The sequence below is a fragment of the Halichoeres trimaculatus genome, unplaced genomic scaffold (assembly GCF_033239565.1).
Source record: "Halichoeres trimaculatus isolate MK-OKI-2021-1 unplaced genomic scaffold, fHalTri1.1 fHalTri1_scaffold_2, whole genome shotgun sequence".
NCBI classification, from domain to species: Eukaryota; Metazoa; Chordata; class Actinopteri; order Labriformes; family Labridae; genus Halichoeres; species Halichoeres trimaculatus.
In genome coordinates, this window is record NW_027437180.1 from 42,324,850 (window position 1) to 42,346,492 (window position 21,643).

General features: G+C 42.3%; 1 protein-coding gene across 1 annotated transcript in view; it reads right to left on the reverse strand.

Annotated features, from left to right (window-relative positions):
* The window catches only part of LOC141805494 (cytoplasmic phosphatidylinositol transfer protein 1-like), a 120,192-nt gene that overhangs the window by 11,634 nt on the left and 86,915 nt on the right, over positions 1 to 21,643 (reverse strand). Inside the window, exons 3-5 of the mRNA XM_074690587.1 lie at positions 14,673 to 14,761; positions 13,829 to 13,836; positions 10,519 to 10,590 (exon numbers count right to left, since the gene is read on the reverse strand). Coding sequence (XP_074546688.1) covers positions 10,519 to 10,590; positions 13,829 to 13,836; positions 14,673 to 14,761 — 169 coding nt within the window. The remainder of the gene's footprint in view (positions 1 to 10,518; positions 10,591 to 13,828; positions 13,837 to 14,672; positions 14,762 to 21,643) is intronic.

Genomic DNA, 21,643 nt, shown 5'->3' on the forward strand with positions numbered 1-21,643 from the left:
ATCCCATACAGAAGAGGAATAGGGCCACTTAAAAAAAAAATAATAATAATAAATTTATAAAAAATAAATCTTAAAAAATCTTTTTTATGTCCATCACTATCTTTTTCTGGGAAAAAAGGTAAAAACTCTGGGATTGATGTCAGAATTCTGTGGAAGAGGATTAGGGCCACTGAAAAAAAAGGATCCATCTTTTTTCTGTTTTTGTTTTTTGTTTTTGTTTTTTTATGAGAAAAAAAAATTCTCAGATCAAGTCAGAATTTTAACATTCAAGAAAGAATTCTGAAATGTGGACGTTTTTATTTATTTATGTATTTATTTATTTCTCGTGGCCTCGATCTTCCATAATACCCATAGTTCACTTTGTTTGTGTGGTTTGTTGCTTCTCCTGATAACTGGACGTCAGTAAAATTTCACAGTGTTCCTTTTTCTTTTTCAATTAGTGAATAATGCAGAAGATAAGTGTACCCTCTAAAACATTGCATGTTAAGTCACAATCACAAAATTGGTCCAAAAAATCTCAATTAGATTATTTTCCAAAATCATTCAGTCATAATCCATTTTATACTAAATTTAGAATTATTCAACATTTCTCTGTCAGACTACACTCCCTAGAAATGTCCCTCATCATTTATTTCACAGTTTAGACAAAATCTAAAAGAGTGATGGCACAAAAACCACATGTAACAGCTGACAGGACAAACCTGTCTCTACAACATCACCTTTTTGAGACGGGTAACAGTCAACATTTTCTGCATTTTTGTCCCTTGTGTTAACTGCAGACCTCAAAAATGGCACCACCTGACCTCCATCAGCTCACATTTCTGCACTTTGTCTTTTTTTTTTAAACATTTAAAGTACGAACACCTGAAGATGTTGGTAACAGCTCATGAACAGTTAACGCGCCCCATGTACAGACGATCATTCTGATGAAATATTGATGATGAGGAGCTGAAACATGACGCACTTTCTTCAAGGTTCACACCAAAAAGGATGGGACCTCAGCTGATTGGGGTCATGTGACTTTGGAGCAAACCATTGCTGATTCATAGGGTTTTTTTTTTCATTGGGTAACAAGGTTGACGCAGATTTCTTGGACACACACAAAGAGAATTATTTTATCTGTATAAATTATCAAAATGCTTTTTGAAACACCTTTTTCATGTTTTAATGATTTTTTAAACAAATAATACAGAAAATAGTATTTACAAACATGTTTTCCTCTGTTGATCTTGAAGAGTAAACTTGACATTTGACAAAGTGGACAGAACAGAAACTGCAAATTTCAACACATGATCCGTTCTCTTTCTGTGTTTAATAAAAGTGGAATATCAGCCCAATGACCAACTGTTAAATTATTGCTTGAGGTTAATATTTAGTAGACTTGATAAGTCTATCCCATGGACATGGTAAAACAATGTTCAGCCAAACCAGAAGTCAGCACTGGACTCGCCTGGAGGCCCATGAGGTGGTGCACGGCGCCTGTGTCTGACGCCTTCGTTACCATCAGGGCTCCAGCTCGTCATACATGATCCCTTTCTGAATGAGCTGATCATCATTTCTTCCCTCCTCTCTGCAGACATCTCGTAACCTCGCTCCACCTGCCGTCTCCTCCTTCGCTCCTCCAACCCTCTGCCTGCACCCTGTCACCTACAGGAGGCGGAGGAGCGCTGCTGCACAATAAGGGTGATGTGTCGGCATGCGTGTGTGCAGCCAGGCAACAGGAATGAAGATGAGGAGGAGAGACAGAGACTGGGGCGGTGAAGGAGAGAAAGGAGAGGTAAACAAGTGAAAATGGAGCGGCTGGTGGAGGACAGTGAGACGGTGTGTAATGTGTGTAATTAGAGGAGAGGGATGGAGTGACACGGAGGGAGAGGAAGGCAGCGCTGAGGGGGATGTGGTGGGAATACATGCAGGAAAGGGAGGTGATCAGGGCTCTGACAGTAAAACCTTTGCTTTTCCTCCCTAAAGAAAAACTGCTGACGCCAAAGTGGAGACACAAAAACACGAGTTTAGCCCCTGAGAGATTATTTCTGGTCTGTGGCCGTGGAGGAAGCGAGCTACGCTTTGACATGACATCAATCATCAAACCTTCTTCTTGGGTGATGAAGTCTACCACTGACTGTTGATCTGTGACAAACTGCAAAAAGCTGAAATCTGATCAAGTGTTTTTGTCTTATTTAAAGTAGAAAATATCTTTTTCCCACTTAATATGAGCCACATTTGCCTGACCAGTCCAGAAAAATGTCTTGTTTCAATTTATCTACAGACAAAATGAGCTCTGAGGTGCTTGTACCAAGTGAAAGAAACTTTGCCAATGAAACAACAGAAAGTCACTTGTATTAAACCATTATTCTAGTTCAAGCAAATTTTCAAGCAAGTTTCTCTTGTTCCTTTGGCAGATTTTTATTTTTACTTGTTACAAGCAGTTCAGACCTCATTTTTGACTTTATTTAACTGAAATCAAGACATTTTCTGGACTGATAAGTTGAATGTGGATCATATCAGGTGTAAAAAGATAATTTGTGCTCAAAATGAGACAAAAACACTTCATAAGATTTAAGTTTTTGTTGTGCAGCTTGTGATATGTTAAACTAACCTCACAGAGATTGCTCTGTACCTCATTTTTGCTCATTTTTTTGGAGTTTGCACCCTTTCCAATCCATTTTTGAGCGTCTCTTGATTCTTGTTTTGGCTGTAAATCCACCAACCTGTTTCTTCCTGGTCTGGCTCTGTTCATTTTGTCAGTTTGTTGCTGTGGTCAAATGGAATACAATCTGATTTTAGATGGTTTCCTTCATAACTTCCTGTCCCGCTCAACCTACTTTTTTTTTTTTTTAATTGATGCGCAACAGCTCTGGCATTAACCTGCAACCAGCTACAGACAGGACAAAGCCATCGTTACATGAACAATTCTTTTTTTGTTTTCTGTAAAGGACTATTAGAATATTCATTGCCCATCCCTAGTTACTGGTGCAGATATTTGTCACTTTGAGGTACATCAGTTTCTACTTTTTTTAATCTAAAATTCCAAACTATGAACTCAGACTGTGTTATTTTGGCTCTGATGCAGGTGCACCGCTGTCTGCAGTCCGTATTTGTCCCTAGCATTTTCCCAGCCACAGCACCGTTTGATTGGTTACACACAGAGCCATGGCTCAAGTAACAGCCAATCAGCTGTGAAAGCTGTGCATACACGGTGTGCTCACACACAGCGGAGAGGAGAAGAAGTTTTGCCCTTTGGAGAAACTCTGAGGAGCAGATATATGTTTTGAAGGCAGCAGACTCCCATGAAGTTTTTTTTTTCAGGTTTTTGTTAAACTTCATGAGCCTGGGAGCTGTTCAATAAACAGATGCTTAAAGACATTTAAATTAAGCGTTGGAGTTTGTATTATTCAAAATATTGACGCCAAAATTTTCACTTTTGCTGCCAGTGAATATCGGCCTCAAATATTGAATATCGGCCTCCTTGGCTCCTGATAATCCGCATCGGCCTTGAACCATATTGGTCTATCTCTACTTTGCTTATGTCTGCTGTGGTGATAGAAAACCACGTCCCGGGTCTGTAGTCATGAAAGCCTCACAGTTTTCCAACATGTCCCTTTTTTTGTTTCACAGTGAGGAAATGGGAACTGTCTCTGCTTTAATCATTGAACCAAGGTGAAGAAAACTGTGCAGCAGGATGTCGTTTTGTGGAGATCTAACGCTGCAAAACGTGCCCAACAGGACTTCCTGTAGACGGGAACAAACTCTTCATTAGTGCTGGCAGCCATGTTGTTGTTGTTGTTGTTGTTATTGGGGGGAGATAACAAGGTGGAGGATGGAGCTTTGGAGGGCTAAGAGGTGTGGCACAAACAGATCCTGTGCTCCTTAAAGAGGAAATGCTCATTAAGATCAATGCACCAATAAGGGAGGAGCTAATGTCTCGATAGCATGAGCAGCGTTCCTTTGGCTACAACTCGCTCTGACCTGGAGTCTACGCCAGAAACTGTTACAACACATAATACTGTCAATTTTCCAGTGTGAAGAAACAAACAGAGCTCTGAAGACCAAGTGGAGGAAAAAGAGAGAGAATTGGACGGTACTCTGCTCAGGAAAAGAAAACAAACAAACAACAACAAGCTGATCCTGTTGAGGAGGCAGGAAATCCAACCATAAGTGGGACACGATGAAGGTTTATCAATAGCTTTTGCCCAATAGATGAACTGAAATGAGTGCTCCAGCTCCAGCTCCAGCTCCAGAGATCTTTAAAGAGGGGGTGGTCTGCCTCCCATATCATTGTGATGTAATTATTCAAACTCTGCATATCCACGTGAGTAGAAATCTCTGAATCTGTCGGTTTGTTCTAAAATAAAAGCACGAAATCCACATGAGATCTTTGCATCTTGCTGAAGTGATGAGATCATTGGTTCATGACAAACTGGAGGGGCGGGTCTTACACAACACCTCTGAGGCCTCTGAAGGGCTGGCCAATCAAAGGGTGGGGGTTTGTGGAGTGGGGAGCCTTAAAGAGACAGGAGCTAAGCGTTTCAGACAGAGGCTGAATAAGGACAAATGGGGATTTCTGAGCTGTGAAACATATAAAGATAAAACAGGGGTACCACAGGGACAGTTTAAAGCAGTGGTGGGCAAATAAAAACACAGGCAGGCCATGTGTATGTCTTCAGCTGGGTTCATATTGGAGTGGTGTGACTCTGGGCCATACCAACCAGCAGGGGAATGACACTGCGACTGCTCAAAGGCGTTTCACTGAAGGTAAGTGCTGCAGTTTATATTATTCAAAACACTGATGCCAATACTTTTACTTTTACTGCCAATTAATATCGGCTGTTTGTAGCAAATCCAATTCATTTTAAATAAACAACTTTATTAATTTACGTTTTCGTACAGGATATAACAATATGGGTAAGTTTTTTTTTTGTATGAAAAGGAAAAGCTTTTGCCTGATGAATGTGTAATTTTGGCTTTTGAGTTGGTTAGGAAGAAAAATTGGTCTGTGGCCAAACTTAGTTGCCAACCTCTGGTTTTAAGACAAAAAAAAGCACAAAAAGAAACGAATACAGCCCCTCTTTAAATTTCCCTGAAGGATATGAGCATACACACTGCTCCCATCATCTGAAAGAATCACCTGGCATTCAGTTTCCAACTACACAACCAACAGTATGTCATCATTGCTCAGTGATTTAATAACCTCAACATTTCCTGATTCAAAAATGTAAATAAAGACAAAAAAGCACAGAACCACACTTCAAATTTGACTGTTTTCACTGGAAAAGTGCCTTTAGGTTTGTTAAATCCTTGCATGTATGGAGCCTTATAAGCTGCGTTTCCACCAAGCAGTCTGGTTCAGTTCAGTACGGTTTGGCTCAGTTTGGTTCAGTTAAACCTGATCCTGTTTGTGTTCCCACAGCAAACTGTGCCCTCTAGTGGTAGGCGGTGTGTAAGCTGGATGCTGAAAGCCCCAGCTGTTAAATAATAGCGTGACGCCGTAGCAGCTAAACACAGTTTACCGCACTAATAAATCCAACAAAGAAGAAAAACACGACACAGTAAACAAAGAGCACAGATGAAGACATGCAGCATTTGGTCCTCTCTGTGATTGTCATGTAGCTCTTTGATACAAAGAACAATCAAGCTTTGTTTCAGAGAAGTCTGTGAGCCGCCAGGAGAAACACAGCTGCTGTCACACAGGAAGTGATGATTCTTTTGACCAATCAACGATCTGCAGTGTGTTGCTCCACCTTTTGACAGTAGATCAGTTCAGTCTGGCACCCATACAGAAGGGTCCCAAAAAGTGGGACGGCTCATCTCTGTTATTTGGGGATCTGTCCCAGGATGACTCAGTGGAAACGCCACAAACTGCACGCCGTACCGAGACGGACCGAACCGGTCTGCTTGGTGGACACGCAGCTTTAGGGATGGGAGAAAAAATCAATGTATAGTAGTATCAGGATTTTTTGTGTTTAATGATTCTAAATCATGATTTTTGTTTTTGTGTTAAATCTAAGTCCTTCATTTTGGTTGTTGTTTAAAAGCTGGGTTGAAAACAAAGTTAAGATGTTAGATCTCCTGATTAAATCCTAAAAACAGACTCACAAGTGGTGTTCACTTTTTGGGGAAATTAAAACTAAAAATCAGAAATATCTAATATCTAATTGAATTGAATCAGAACTCCAAAAATCATCCAAGAATGAAATGAAGAGAAAAGCACATCATCCCAGCCAGGCGCCTCGTGCTGCAGCGGTCCCACTCTCCAGTTGTGCAATACTTCATCTCTTTCATGGTTTAATTTCTGAGTTTCACTGTATCTATTTATCTAAAATGTATTTAACCAGGGAAACCCCGTTGACATGAACATAAATGTTATTTAAATTGGATTCAGCTGCATGTATCCTTAATGCTCATGACAGATTTTCCCCTGAGGAATAAAAAGTATGTTTCCTCATCTTGTCACATCTTCTATTTCAACATGTCTCAAAATGAGACGAGCTTTGACTCAACATGACCAGGGAACATGTGCGAGAGCCTGCAGTGATGCAATGCATGTGTCTGATTAAACACTGACCCTCCATGCGTCGTCACATAACACACGCGCAGCCAGAGGAGAGACAGAAACCATGGAGCAGATGTGTTTTCTTCTTCTGTCGCCTGCTGAGCGGTTAAACACTCCAGAGGTTACGGGAGCAACAGGAGCCTCGTGTGCATTTTAAAGCTTCATGTGGAAACGTGAGGGGATCATGACGCGTGTGTGTCTGCATGTGTCTGACACTGGATGCTGCAGCCTCGACTCCAACCATCCAATCACACCTCAATCCATATTTCATCCCTACATGTATCCCTCTTTTTCTCCACAAATCTTTTCTTTGTTCTTCCTTGAGCTGCTCCACATCCCGAGTGGACGGATTATGCCACCAAGCACAAAAGAAAACACAACACAGCTGCATGCATATATATTTCACAGCCTCCTTCAAAGCAAACGTGCGTAACCCACTCATGAACCGGTTACACAATGTCATGAAACATGCAGGGCTTTTGTTTGTGTGTCCTGGAGATGCTGCACAAAGTCACGCAGCTGCATCGTTGAATGGCTGACTGGAGTGCAGCAGTGTGTGTTTCTGCTCATGTGCACTAAAGACACACACTGAGCACATATCAAGGCAACAGCACCGTCATTAGTGTCAGGATTCTTCCCGCTGGACGTTTCTGCTTGATTTAACGGAAAAGTCTCTGATATGTTTCCTCGTCCTGTCAAACAAAGCGAGCATCTCAAACATCATGTCTAACACATAATAACAGTCGCTCCTGTCCGCCTCTCGCTCACAAAACATGAGTGAGCATCAAAACATGGAGATGTACACGGAGCATTAGCGCCAAATCAATGATGAATTTCAAAAATATAAAAATGCAGTCAAATGAATTTGCTGCTGTGATTTATTCAAAGCAATTTCTCTTTTTAGCTTTTGTCCTCCTCACTGTCGTGGCTCTGACAGCAGCTCATCCTGTGACTAATATCCCCATACAAACCGAGGAGCATCGTGAAATACTGAGAAAAAAAAGAAAAGCCGAACCCCAAAGTGAAACGAGCTGTCCAAAAAGTGAAGCAGCTTTCTGGCAGACTCTCAGGGCGAGCTGTATAGTTGGCATCGTGTTACGGTGGGAGCTGCCAAACCTGCCCCCATGGTTTAACTCATATCACCCACAGAGGTCTTGTTTTCTACCGTATGTCGAATATGAGATATCTTGTGTTTAAATGAGCTTATTTCTGCCGCACAGATTTCTGGAGGAGAAATTGAAGCATGCTCATATTTCTACAAATACGAGATCTCATCAGATACCATCAGACTTTGAGTTCGCCTCAGGGGGCGACACAAATACTCCTCGGCTCCTGATGCGTGGCTGCTGGATAACAGATACCCAGGCGAAGACTTCCGACCCCCCTGTGCAGCTCATCGTACGCAATTTGAGACACGAAAAGGGAGTTAGAGGAGAGACTCTTGGTAATTACCAAGTTTTGTCTGCACCCTAACGCAGATATCTGCTAACAGAGATCAGTAAGAGAAACAGTCGCTGACACAAACAGAAGGGTTCAGATCAAGGCCCATGACAGCAGGCTTCTTGGTTGTGAATGGAAATCTGTCGGCAAAGAAAGAGCCAAGCTACTCTAACTCGACTAACGTTGTTGATTTTGGATTACTCATTCATAAGCATCTTTGTTTCTGTCAGTCTGTGGAGATTAACAGTGAAGCACACTAATAATAAGATCCTGGAAAAGTAAAAAGTTTGTGTTTTGTTGTGAGATTTTATGTAATCCAAAATAAGGGATCTCCATTAGGGTTTAAAGGTCCTATATTAATCAAAAGTCACTTTATTAAGTCTTTTAGTGAAATTTGTGGGTGTTTGTCTTTCCTCCCCACTGACGTCAGCGATTCCCTTTTCTGACCAATCAGGAGCAAGTCTGATTGGTCCACCGGAGTTAAAGAGCCATCACTGCTCTGTTTTTGGCTGTAAACAGCCACATAGTTCCATGCACAAGCTTCCCATCTCTGAAGAAGACAGACTAAGGCTGTTTCCCACAGCCCAGGTACCTTTCCTTTGAAGGCAGAGCCTCTGAAGCCACTTCCTTCCAATCCAAGGAAAGTATCCTGCCTCTGCTCAAAGGAGATGCTAATGGAGCAGCCTACAAAGGCATATTTTACCATCAGATTCCTGTCACAAATTTATATCTAATTGGAGTTACATTGTCTCACATAACGTGTTGCACTGTAGACAGTGCTTGGAAAGTTTATACTTTAGGAGCTCAAACGGCTACAAACATTGTCATAGCTTGCCACTTTTCTACGCTTCTTGCTTTTTTATTGTCCCATCATTGACACTCTGCAGGTGCAGCTTCTCAGTAATTATAGTTACGTGAGTGACGCACAAAAGAGTCAAGTGTTGGACATGGTATAAGTTGTTATTTTCAGAGGCGTATTTTGTTGCTTACATTTGAATTGGAATTTACCGCACGCCTCCTGTGGAGCGTCTCTCTCTGGTGCGTCTTTTCCTTCCATTTTTTTACCTTTTTTCGTAGATTCACGGTTGCGTGTTGAGTATTTATAGCCATGGCAAGGCAGAGAAGGATACACCCATGTATCCTCCGTCAGTTAGCCACATGCTAACCAAACGGAGGACATTAACATTGGAACAGCACTTGGGCAGCGACTGATGATGTGGATGCCTGCCCACGCCCACCCCACGCCCACATCAGACCAAGGCAAGGTACCTGGGCTTTGGGAAACAGACTAAGTGTCTAGAGTTCATTTATCAGGAAATGTTCCAGCTACACTCAGTAAAACTGAGCATGTGTGTGCTAGTCACTTCACGGCCGACTGCTTTTCCAACTTTGGACAGTCCAACAGAGGGCTAGCCAATAGACTGGTCCTGAATCCAGGCGCATTACCAACCATCCTCCAACAAACCTGGGACCCTGGAAATGTGAGTATTTTAAATGCTGTGTGCTGTGGAGCAGATGGAAGAGCTTTTCCTCAGAAAAACATCGTTTACTTCTGTAGACGCAGGAATTGGTAGATTTACAAATCTTCTCTTCTTCATGAAGTCATTTGATTAGTCATGTACTACAATTTTCTACTGTGCTAGAATTTAAAGTCTTCATTTGGAGACCTTCAGCAGATATGAGATTAAAATGTGATTAATTAGATTAATTAATTACAAATCCTGTAATTAATCAGATCTTTTTTTAATTGCCCTGACAGCACTAGAATAAACATGTTTCTGATTTATGCTTAGTGTTTAAAAAAGAAAAGATTAGAAATTCAGCCTGATAATGAAAGCAGCAGTGAGTACATAGATGAATTTCCACGTGTCAGCTTCTGATCTAAGTGACATTTCTGATGAGCTGAGAGTTGGTCAGCAGGTCTAAAAAACCTTAACAAGCAGAGGAAGAAGCAGCAGTTTGTTGTTCCTGCTGTGAAACACTTCCATGGCCCTTTCTCTTTACCTAAAATTATCACTGTACAGCTCCTCACACTGCTCCTCTACTGGCCCCTCGCTGCACATCTCAGATCTCCTCTTCCCTCTTTCTCCTCTCTGTTTTTACACACCTTGATTTTATTTCTTTTTCTCTTAAAACCAGCAAGTTTCCACTTCCCCAGTTTTCCTGACCCCTTTGGCACCAACAAAAAGAAACCGGTCAAGTCTCTGGGGAGGAGCTGTGCAGCCATAACAATTTACCACCAACGGGTGGAAAGTGATAAAGTGTTTACACGTGCGATGATCGGAACAACAAACAGCACTCATCACTTTCTCCAATGGAATAAAATTACCCTCCAAATGGGCCTGATTGGACTGGTCTCTTTCTGCGGAGGTTTTCACGTGAAGCATTTTTATTCTGATCAGGCTGTTTCCTTCTCATTATTCCTGGTCCGCACAAACAAAGCTGTTGAGAAACAGGCGTACCAAAATCTGCATCCTCTGAAGCTCCAACTGTGAGAAAACACAAAAGAACACACACGGCGCACTCACGTTGTCGTTGCATCCTTTGTTGTCCTCGTACTTTGTCTCTATGTGGATGGAAAACTTGGGCAGGAAAGAGCACTGTGGACAAAAAGGGAAAAGACACAAAAACAATTTCATGCACTGGAGCTTCCCTGGTGTGTGTGTGAGATAGCATTTATGTTTAACAGCTCTTAAAAGCTTTCAAAGAGTAATCACGGAGGTGGTAAACAGGGGATCCTACAGAGAGCATCGTCCTTTCAGCCAGTCGAAGGTTTCTGGCTCATGACTGTGCTGTCTTTAAAAAAAAGACTGATTGTGTTAGCACCATCCTTCAGAGCCTTCAGATTTCTCTGTCACTCTGTTCCAATCAACTTTCTCACTCTGTTGTGTCAAATAAAACAAATAAAGCTTTGATAATGTCATGTTTCAACTTTTATCTGCCTGTCACATCGAACAAAAGCCCCAAAAACTAAACTCTTAAGGTTTTTCTGAGTCTTTGTCATAAAAACTCATCCTGGGATCAGCCGCAAATTAGCAATGATTCATGCGCACACACACACACACACACACACACACACACACACACACACACACACACACACACACACACACACACACACACACAACACTCCCACACATCAACAGACCATATTCAGAGTTTCACTGTCACGACATTGTTGTTTTACCCGCTCTTTAAAAGCTAAAGCTCTGAGACTAATCAAACATGTCTTAAAAACGTTGGCTAATCCCGCTAAAGTTTTTGTCACATTGGTTAAATGTGGAAAAAAACAGAGGGACTCAATTGATAGTTGCTATTAGTGGCGATCAATCACATATCAATATTTAACAGAAGAAGCAGCCTTTATCAATTCAAATGGATTTGGGTATAAACAAAAGTGTGTATAGAAGAAAGGGTTAGGCATGTCAAAAAGGGAATGGGCAGCCGATGCCGATATGCGTAGCCGATTTTTCCCATTTGATATTCAGGCCGATTGTTAAATAAATATATATTTATCACATTTTTGTGAAACGCAGCAATTTCTGAGCAACTAAAAGAAATCTATTACAACAAGTCGTGTCCAGTCCTCTGAACATTTATTCAGCTTTCAAAACAATGAAATATTTTGTCTGAGTAAACACACAATGTAACAAGCAGTAGTAAACATTCACACTCTTCTTAAAATGTCAAAAAAGAAATTTAAACTTATTAATATAATTTGAACAAAAGTATGTAATGTATCCAAGTGGTTCCACAAGTTTGAGGTGCTCATCTTTTTTGTGCCTGATCAAAAATTGCGTCATTTTATACAACGGATCAAAATCGGCTTTTTAAAAGAAAATACGTCCGATAGCCGATAGAGACAAATGTCCAAATATCGGCCGATATATCGGCCGGCCGATATATCGGTCTACCTCTACTTTATTGTTGTACACTCTGTTGTATTGTGTGTTATACAATAATCCTTATCTTCAAGTACATTTCCATATTTAAAAACAAGTCACAAAAACTGCAGGTTTTTGGGGGGTCTGGAATAGATTAAAGTCATTTTAAGTTGCTTCAAACTTAATTTGAGTAATGAGCCTCCATCACAGAACAAATTCAACTTGTAAGCCGAGGCATCACTGTACGCTCCAAACCTCTGTGAAAAACAAGCAGGAAACAAAAGTTCAGACTGACTACGCTTGTCCCATGTGTTTCAAACGAGTACTGCAGAGCGACCTGTACACATCCACTCACAACTCAAGACTTCATTCACTGCAAAAAACTGGATATCTTATCAAGTTTTTTTGTCTTTTTTTTCAGGAGAAAATGTCTTTTTTGATTTTGTATGAGCCACATAAACCTGACCCGTCTTATTTCAACTTATTCAAAGACAAAATGAGCTCTGAACTGCTTGTGATAAGCATAAAAATCTGCCGGTGGAACGATAGAAAAGTTACTCGTATTAATACGTTATCGTAGTTTTAAGCAAATTTTCTTCTTGCATTGGCAGATTTTTCTTGACTTGTTACAGCAATTCAGACCTCATTTTTGTCTTTAAGCAACTTGAAGTATGACACTTTTCCCGACTGGTCAGTTGAATGTGGCTCTTATCGAGTGTAATAAGACAATTTTTACTAAAAACAAGACAAAAACACTTCATAGGATGTCAGTTTTTTGCAGTGTTGCAACTGTTAAAAAGAAAAGATGTCATCTCGCTCAGCTCAGAGTGAAGTCACCACCAAACTGCTCCCCCTGGTGGCTGACTGCAGTATAGGTCAAAAACAATGTCTCCCTGTTCATTCTCAATGGGCTGTGGTCAAACTTTAAAACATTAAAACACCTGGTAGAAATATTGGTCACATCCAAACGCTGTGGTGATATTAAGATATGATTGGGCTGCTTTGTGTTTACGTCCTCTCTTTTTGTCTGAAAGGTTTCCTTTTCATTAGTTATTACAAACAGGGTTTAAACTATGTTTAACCAGGGACGGAGCCATGATTTCAGACAAATTTTAGCTTGGCCTTATGTCACTTAAGTTTGTATTTCATAAATTAAATAAATTTAAATGGCTGACAATACACTAATGTTACTATGAGTGGTTTTAAAACAGATTCGGTTGCTTTTTCTGTCCTTTAATGGCATTTTATAACCCTTTTATGCATCCGACAGATCTGCCTGCAGTTGCTCTCCATGATACTGACCAAAGGGTGGCGCTCTAATGCACCAGTAGGCTGCTCCGCCAAAATAAGATAAATAAAAAACTACAGTCTTTTCCACATAAAGCTGGATGTTTCATGACTCAGGCTAAAAAACATGGCTCATTTCACAGAGACAGAGCATTCAACACTACAAAACTAACATGAAGTGACAACATTTTAAAATGCTCTTTGTAAACCAATTTTAAAAATAAATAAATAAAATGAAAAGTAAAGTTTAGGGTGGGCCTGTTGAAAAGTTAGTGGGCCTGGGACCTTTGGGCCCACCCATAAAGCAGCCCCTGTGGTTAACAATGATTGACAGCTGTCATTAATGCATCGTTTTTGGGAGGAAATGGTGGGAAACATGAGAGAGTTTAGAAGAAATTAGACTCTTGTAAAGCAGAAAAAACTTTCGTCAACTGGCTCCACTCAGATCCTCCAACCACAGACTCTGTCTGCACAACGGCGGCGCTGGTGATGAGGGTATTTTGGCTCCAAAACCGTACAAAGTTCATTCTACAAACAGTCTATGGTGGTGTCAGCAGCAAAGTATGAACCAGGCTGCTAACAACATGTCGTGTCACTGTGGTTTCTCACACTTCACTTTTTTAATCATGTTTTAAAGGAAAGTCGATGAGAGCAGAAGGATACTCACTGTATATTCTAGAGACGAGGTGTGGACCAACACGGACGTCAGGTCAGAGCGAAAAGACACAGAGAGACAGAGTTAGTGACTTCAAAGATTAAACAGCGTTACAGGATGTTAGACATTTGATGCTCTTTCCTCCTTTCCTGCTGGTGTTACTCCTGCTTCAGCTGCAGATCATTAAAACATCAAAGACAGAAGTTCTGTGCTCCGCGGCTCAGAACCGTGTCGGCTGTTTGTTTGCACTGAGCCTGGCTTGTTTCACAGCTGCATTCATTGAGAGTCAGTGTGGATGAAAAACATTTGCTTTATGCTAAACGTGTAAAAACATGATGTCTAAATGTGGAACACACGTCATGCTTCCTCTCAAGCTGACACGGTGACACGGTGACACACAGGAAGCTGTGACGGTGACACTCACAACCAGTGAGTCATGATTACAATCCATCCTCTTTGCTTTTTTTTTCTCGACATTTTATTTACATTTCTCAAATCACGTGAAAAGCACAGCTGATGCTGCTTATCCCTAAAGATAAGACCTGACTTTTCTCGTCTGAACAGAAACTTTATTTTCTCACACCACACTAACACCCACGAACCATCTTGTGAAGCATTTGCGCACAGTGTGAAGTGCTGAGTGGACGAGAAGAAAGTGAAATCCAGAACAGAAGTTGACCTTTCTGAAAGTTTGGTGCTTCCTGTAGCTGCAGAGTTAAACCACTGGAGCCTGAGCGCTGCAGAGGTGAGGAGTTATAGCTTCCCTTTCTTCAGTCCCAGCAGCTAACTGGATTTGATGTGATGTGAATCATGAGTGTATGTGACAGCCACAGTGGGTAAAGACATTTCACCTCACCTGTTATGGTGTAAGGGTAGTAGTTCCACGCTTTCTCCGTCACGTAGAAGATTTTAGGAACCACTGCTCGAGCCCAGCTGGGTAATTTACTGCAGGAGACATTAAAACAGACAGAGACAAATGAGGAGAGACAGCAGCGGTGAGGCTGGGATGAGGAGGAAACTGGAGAAATGACAGATCGCTTCATCCTAACATCAGTATGTCCGTACAGAGGGACTATCAGTCTGCGTCATCATAGAGCTGCGCACGCGCCGTGGCCACAGCGGCAGAGTTTAGCTCCATCCATTCAGACGAGTTAGCACTTTTTAAACACTAAATTCAACCTGTTTTCAGCATCAAAATGTACTGTTGTTCTTTGGTCAGTTTTTAGAAACGATACTACTCAACAGAGCAAACGTCTATCAAGTTTTAACCGCCGCAGAGCAAACAGTGTTTTGGAGTTAATAGCGACCATGCTAACTGGTGACTCTCAGCCGACAGCATCAGTGATTAACCAAGCAGCATCCTCCGCTCTGAGAATATGAGACGATGCTAAAGAGCTAAAATCTGCTGTTTCTCCAGTGCCCTCTTGAGGCTGGCTCTGGAAGTACAGGAAGTCTCAAACACACCAAGACAAAAAAAACTGTTTTCAAAGCAGAAATTAACCTTTTTACAGCCTGGTTCAAAAAAACGTCTCCTGTCTCCCTCTGTACAGGGGGGTGAATTTTTTCCTAACTCAGCCGTTCAGATGATATTAAGATCATGAGCTCCCCCAATCAGAGGCACAGCTGAGGGTCACGTGACGGCAGGGGCCCTATGGTTGTAGGTGAAGCCCTTGCCACTACCAATATGGCCGCTATAGCCGATCTGCTTCATTTACTGTTTCAGAAACAGACAGGTGACGTCGGTGAGACAGTCTGTGTTAACGGCTGAGAGTCACCAGTTAACAGGGTCACACTTTAAACTGGAACACCAGAGACGTCTGTGGGTAAATAATAAACTCTGGACGTAGTTTCTGGTTCTTTATCATGAACCGGTCCCAGACTCAGCAGTCTGTGCTCTTTTTAGTCTGGGAGGGTTTCAGATTTATTGACATACATTTATATCCTGGTCTGACACAGTCTGGGAAGTGCATTCATTCATTCATTCATTTTCTGAACCTCTTATCCTGTTCAGGGTGGCGGGTGGGTGGAGCCTATCCCAGCTGTCATTGGGCAAGAGGCGGGGTTCACCCATCAGGTTCAGGTTCAGGTTCAGGTTCAGGTTCAGGTTCAGGTTCAGGTTCAGGTTCACCCATAGACTGTGTATGGACGTAGCCTCCGTGTCACCTGTTAGTTCCTGAAACCGTGAAATGAAGCCAATTTGCGGACGCAGCCACATTCGCCATGACGCCAGCTGAGCTTTTCTTCGAGCAGCTGCAGGGGGCCCGCCGGTCACATGACCTGAGCTGTGTCTCTGATTGGAAAATCAAACGATCCTACTAACTTCTATCAGCTGAGTGCTGGTAGTGAAATCAGCGTTTTAGACCCAAGCTGTTTATTGAACCAGGCTGTGAATATGTTTTTAATGCTGTAAACGTCTGTTTTTATGGCTGGGTGTGAACTTCTGGTCTTTCTGCAGCCAGACTCAAGCAGATTCTGGACAAACAGCGACTTCCAGCTCTTCCACATAGGCTTCATTTATACTGACCAGGTGTTACATCCTGGACTGGTCACCAGCCAATCACAGAGACAGACAACCTTCCACTCACACACTCACACCTACAGGAAGTCTAGAGTGATCATTTAACCTGATGAGTATGTGTTTGGACTGTGGGAGGAAGCTGGAGAACCTGGAGAACCCACGCATGTACAGGGAGAACATGCTAACTCCACACAGACAGGCCCACCGGCCCGGCTGGGAATCGAACCAGGCACCATCGAGCAGCCTAGTCTGGTAAGTGTCCACAGCTAATGCATATGAAGTATAAAAAGACATTTTTTACTGAAAATAAGAAAAAACACTTGATGAAATATCAGTTTTTCCTGTGCAGAGTTCACCATCACTACAACATTAACCAAAGAAATCGTTTGAAGCAGAGACAAAGTCAGATCTTACTTTCCTCTAGAGATCAACCAAAATGTTTTTTTCATGGCTGATACTGATAACTTTTTGAATAATATAAAGTCTAACTTCTTCTAAATGCCTTATCTTTCTTTAAAAGTCAAATGAAAACTAAAAAAAAAAATAGCTCACTAAAGTTTTCTGGAGTAAATAAAGTTTTCAAAAGTTTTGATGCAACTGAAATGTTATTGTAACTGTGGGTGGGGCGATGCTGGAGTCACAGCAGTGGATGCAGAAAGATGTTCGGCTGCATATCAGAGACAAAATCACACAGTTTCAAAATGTTTCTGCCTCAAAGTGGCAAAAGTTGAGGCTGATAATCATCCCGGACAGTAATCAGTCCATCCTTACTTCTCACTGCTAAACTTTGCCAACAGACGTAGTGTCATCGAACAGACGTTTGGTCTCAATAGATTCATGTTGGAAATCTGACCTGACGGAAGCTGAAAACAGAATTTAGAAATAACACATTTTGCTGCTGATAATCTCGTTTTAAATGTTGAATGAGGAAAAGGTATAAATATAAATATAAAAGTGAGACTAACTCAAGGTCACTCAGAGAGTCCTCTAGTGAAAAACATTCTTCAAAGCTCAAGAGAAAGAGGATTGGTAAAATATCTGCTTATTCGTTTGCTTATGTTTTAGTTTCATCCCTGGATTTGACAGCAAGTCCATTTTGGCGTCCTTAATGTTTTGGTTTCATCCACCGTGTGTTCACTTTCCACAGGGGTTCAGTTTTCTGCGAGCGCGGCTCTCAGGGGACTTTGTGAGTGAGCGTACGTTACGTAGACTCTAATTTCTGCTCGGGCTATAATTGCCACTATTGAAAAACTTCTAAAGAACCAGACTTGTCGAACACATTGACAAGCAGCCTTTCACGGCGCCTGCCTTCATCTCCGAGTCCTTTGATTGACGTGGAGAACAAATTTCTTTAGGAGGAGGAAAAAAAAGTGGCACCCACTTCTTCATGACGGCTGGGAATAAAAACAGCCTCTGATGGTCACATTGTGGGAACGTTGGCAGGCTGCATCGCGCTCTCTCCCAACAAAAGAGACTGACACTCTCCCTCCTACACCCCCATCTGTTGAATGCTCCTCTTCCCTCCCTGGTCTTTTGAAAAGCTTCGCCAAAAAACTGGTGTGCTGGGCGCTGCGTTTGCCAAGCGTGCAACTGTGGTGGGTGGCTGCTGAAGTTTCCACGCCAGAGTAAGTGTTTGTATTTAGAAGATTTTTAAAAAAGAAAACGTTTTATTGGATCCATCCCAGGACGGTACGCTACGTTCATTTAGCAAAACCATCCAATCGATGCGCTTAATGAGGGTTATTGAGTGAAGACGCGTGGAATCGGTGACGAGGTTGATTGGGATGAGGCCAAAGACTGAGGAACAGCACAGGCAGACTGCGCAGGCTAACGGAGAGGCTGAATGAGCCCAGATTGGCCCTCCTGCTGCTAAACCAGAGCTAAATGTTTAGGTGTTGCAGAGACAGATGGATGGACGGTTTGATACGGCAGGAAACTCGCCAGGAATGGTAAATATTCTTTATATATATAACGTCTAATTAAGCAATTTGCACATGGTGAGGAGAGGAGGACAGGATTTCATTGACTAATAAATGCTCCCACTTCTGTTTTTTCCTCCAGGTTTTTTTAATCTGCTTCTTAGAGATGGAGCGGTTCAAAAAACCATGGTTTCGGTTCTTGTTCTTGTGATCACGGGTTTCGTTTGGGTTTGGTGTACGTTGCTAACCTGACACGCCAGACGAACAGTTTCATATATCCGCCACAGAATTATTTCACTAGTCCATCTGGGTAGCAGCTCTTCAGATTTGTTTTCAGAGACGGGACTTTAAAAAAAATCAGCAGCTGGTGATTGGACGACCGTTCTAATTAACACACTCCCCACGGACCAATCCGCATCAAGCCACGGTATGACGTAGCTTATGTGAGCTGATGCTTCTGAGAAACAATAGATGAACAACCACAGGAACACGAGAAACAGCTGTGAAAAAGGCGTTAGACGACAGCTTCCGTTTTTATAAATTTAACCTAAGAATCAAAGGAACGCTGACAAGTAGGAAAGTCTGCTGACGTCACGTCTGCTCCCACAGCTCCGCCTCTCTTCCCTGATTGGCCGGTCAGAGTTTAGTGAGATTGTTGGTCAGTGGAGCCTGGAGAGATGGACCTGCAGGAGTTCAGAAACTGAATCAGGCAGGTCCGTCTGCTCTGCAGGGTTTGCTGTTGTTTTTTACACCTGAGATCACCATAAACTCCAAAGGCTGAAACACACCTGAAGCGTCTGCAGTGTGTCTCTGATCTGTGGCGGCAAACGCATCAAATAGGTTTCATTCAAATCAGTTTGCCAACTTACACTAGAGCTGTTCTGTTGCAGTACGTCTGCGTGGCTAGACCAGTATCATCACCGTCTCCAGTATCAGATGATGCCACGAAATGACTTTTGCAAAACCCCAATTACTGCGGTAAAGCTCACACATAATTTAGTCCAAGTAGTGGTTAATCTGTGTGGGAGAGTTATTTATTTTGGCTTTAAACCTCATGTGAGGACGAAGCTGATGCTGCCGTGCTACTTTCACTCTCGGTTATTGTTGGTTTGTACACAGCAGGAAGCGTCATACGTTATCGTGTCTCTGCACTGTTAATACAGCAAAATGACACATTTATTTAGTCAAAAAAGTTATATCACTATTATTGTAGAGGATATGATTTGACACTTTCCTAAACGTCAGATTCTCCAAACTCCAGAAAAGTGGCCTGTAAGAAAAGTCGCCAGAAAGGTCTGAAAAGTTATTAAACGTAGCAACAAAGTCTTTAAGTTGGCAACACTCAGTCGTGGTTTTATCCTCCACTTTCACACTGAATGCCTCAAAGTGTCTGACTTTACTCCTTTGCCTTGCACATGTGTAAGATAAGAGCTACATACTCGCTCCAAACTGAGAAGTCAAATGAAGAAAAAAGAAAAACACAAACTGAACAAAGCAAACACGAACTGAGTGAAGAAAACTGAACGGTTCAGATTTTTTATAAACCCTCCAACCCTACAGCTTTTTAAAACAAACTACCTTTTCACTCCTTCACTTTTTCAAACAGAAAACAGCCTGTTTCTTATGGTTTCTGTTTCTTATAGTGAGCTGTAATCATGGAGAACTTTGTGTTCATCTCCACAAATAAACATCTCATCTGAAGAAAATGTCAGACTCACAGTGAGGTTTTCTTTTCAGTCTTTTCCTAGTTTAGCCGTTTTTTTTAAGCAATCAAAACTTTCTACAAGAGCAAAGAAAGTTATGAGTAAACATCTGAAGCTGTATCAAAAAGAGAAGGAAAAGCTTTTAATTTTTTTTTTTTTTTCAACCCAACGCAGCCGTCATCCTCCCTGGATGTGACCCTCAGTTTTCCTTAAAGAAGAAGCAATCCTTTCTGATAACTAATTTCACTTAAATACAAAGAAGTTGCATGAAATCCATGCCTGGGATTCCCTCTTCCCCCCCTCCCTCTGCCTCCTTTCCTCCCCTCTCCTCCTTTCCTCCCCTCTCCTCCTTTCCTCCCCTCTCCTCCTTTCCTCCCCTCCCTCTGCCTCCTTTCCTCCCCTCTCCTCCTTTCCTCCCCTCTCCTCCTTTCCTCCCCTCTCCTCCTTTCCTCCCCTCCCTCTGCCTCCTTTCCTCCCCTCTCCTCCTTTCCTCCCCTCTCCTCCTTTCCTCCCCTCTGCCTCCTTTCTTCCCCTCTGCCTCCTTTCCTCCCCTCTCCTCCTTTCCTCCCCTCTCCTCCGTGGAGCGGCGCAGCGCTGACTCAGCATAATGAGTACCCAAGCACAACAAACGCTGACACAGGTATTCATGCTCCAACAAGCGGCTTATAGCTCCTCTCCCCTCCTCTTGATGTTCCCCTCTTCTCCTTCTTCTGGGCTCTTTCCTTTCCTCTGAATGATCTCCAACCTTCCTGCTGTTTCATCTCTTTGACGAGTGAGGTGTTAAAACACCGTGCATCCAAAAACCACGCTGTATCTGTGTCCTCACAGGGTGGAGAGACACACATCAGTGCACGGTGATCAATCAGTGAATCAGGCGTTATTTATACCCAGGAGAGCCACTGGGGGGAAGCTTCATCTGCAGTGATATGGAGTCACTTACAGAAGCAAAGAAAAACACAATATGAAAACACGGTGTGATAAAACACAGTGATGGATAATCTCAGCCAGCTGATATGAACTCCAGGTCTTTTAAGGACTGGAAAAAGTCATGACTGGGATTTAAAAGTGATTCCTGAGGATGGGAGTTCAAGACAGGACAGTTGAGTAAGTTAGAGCAATAAATCTGAGCTTCTGCTCCACAAATCCAGAGAAACTCCTCGTTTCTGTCGGGATTTCGGAACCATCAAAATATACTCACCTTCCACTTCATTAGGCTCACCTGTCCAACTGCTCGTTAATGCAAATGTCTGATCAGCCAATCACACGGCAGCAGCTCAATGCATTTATTCATGTAGACATGGAAACTGCTGATCTACTGGGATTTTAACCCACAACCATCTCTAGGGTTTACAGAGAATGGTCCCAAACAGAGAAAATATCCAGTGAGCAGCAGTTCTGTGGGACAAAATGCCTTGTTGATGCCAGAGGTCAGAGGAGAATGGACAGACTGGTTGGAGCTGATAGAAAGGCAACAGTAACTCAAATAACCACTGGTTACAACCGAGGTCTGCAGAAGAGCATCTCTGAACACACAACACGTCCAACCTTGAGGCAGATGGGCTACAGCAGCAGAAGACCACACCGGGTGACCCTCCTGTCAGCTAAGAACAGGAAACTGAGGCTACAATTCACACAGCAACACCAAAACTGGACAATAGAAGATTGGAGAAACGTTGCCTGGTCTGAT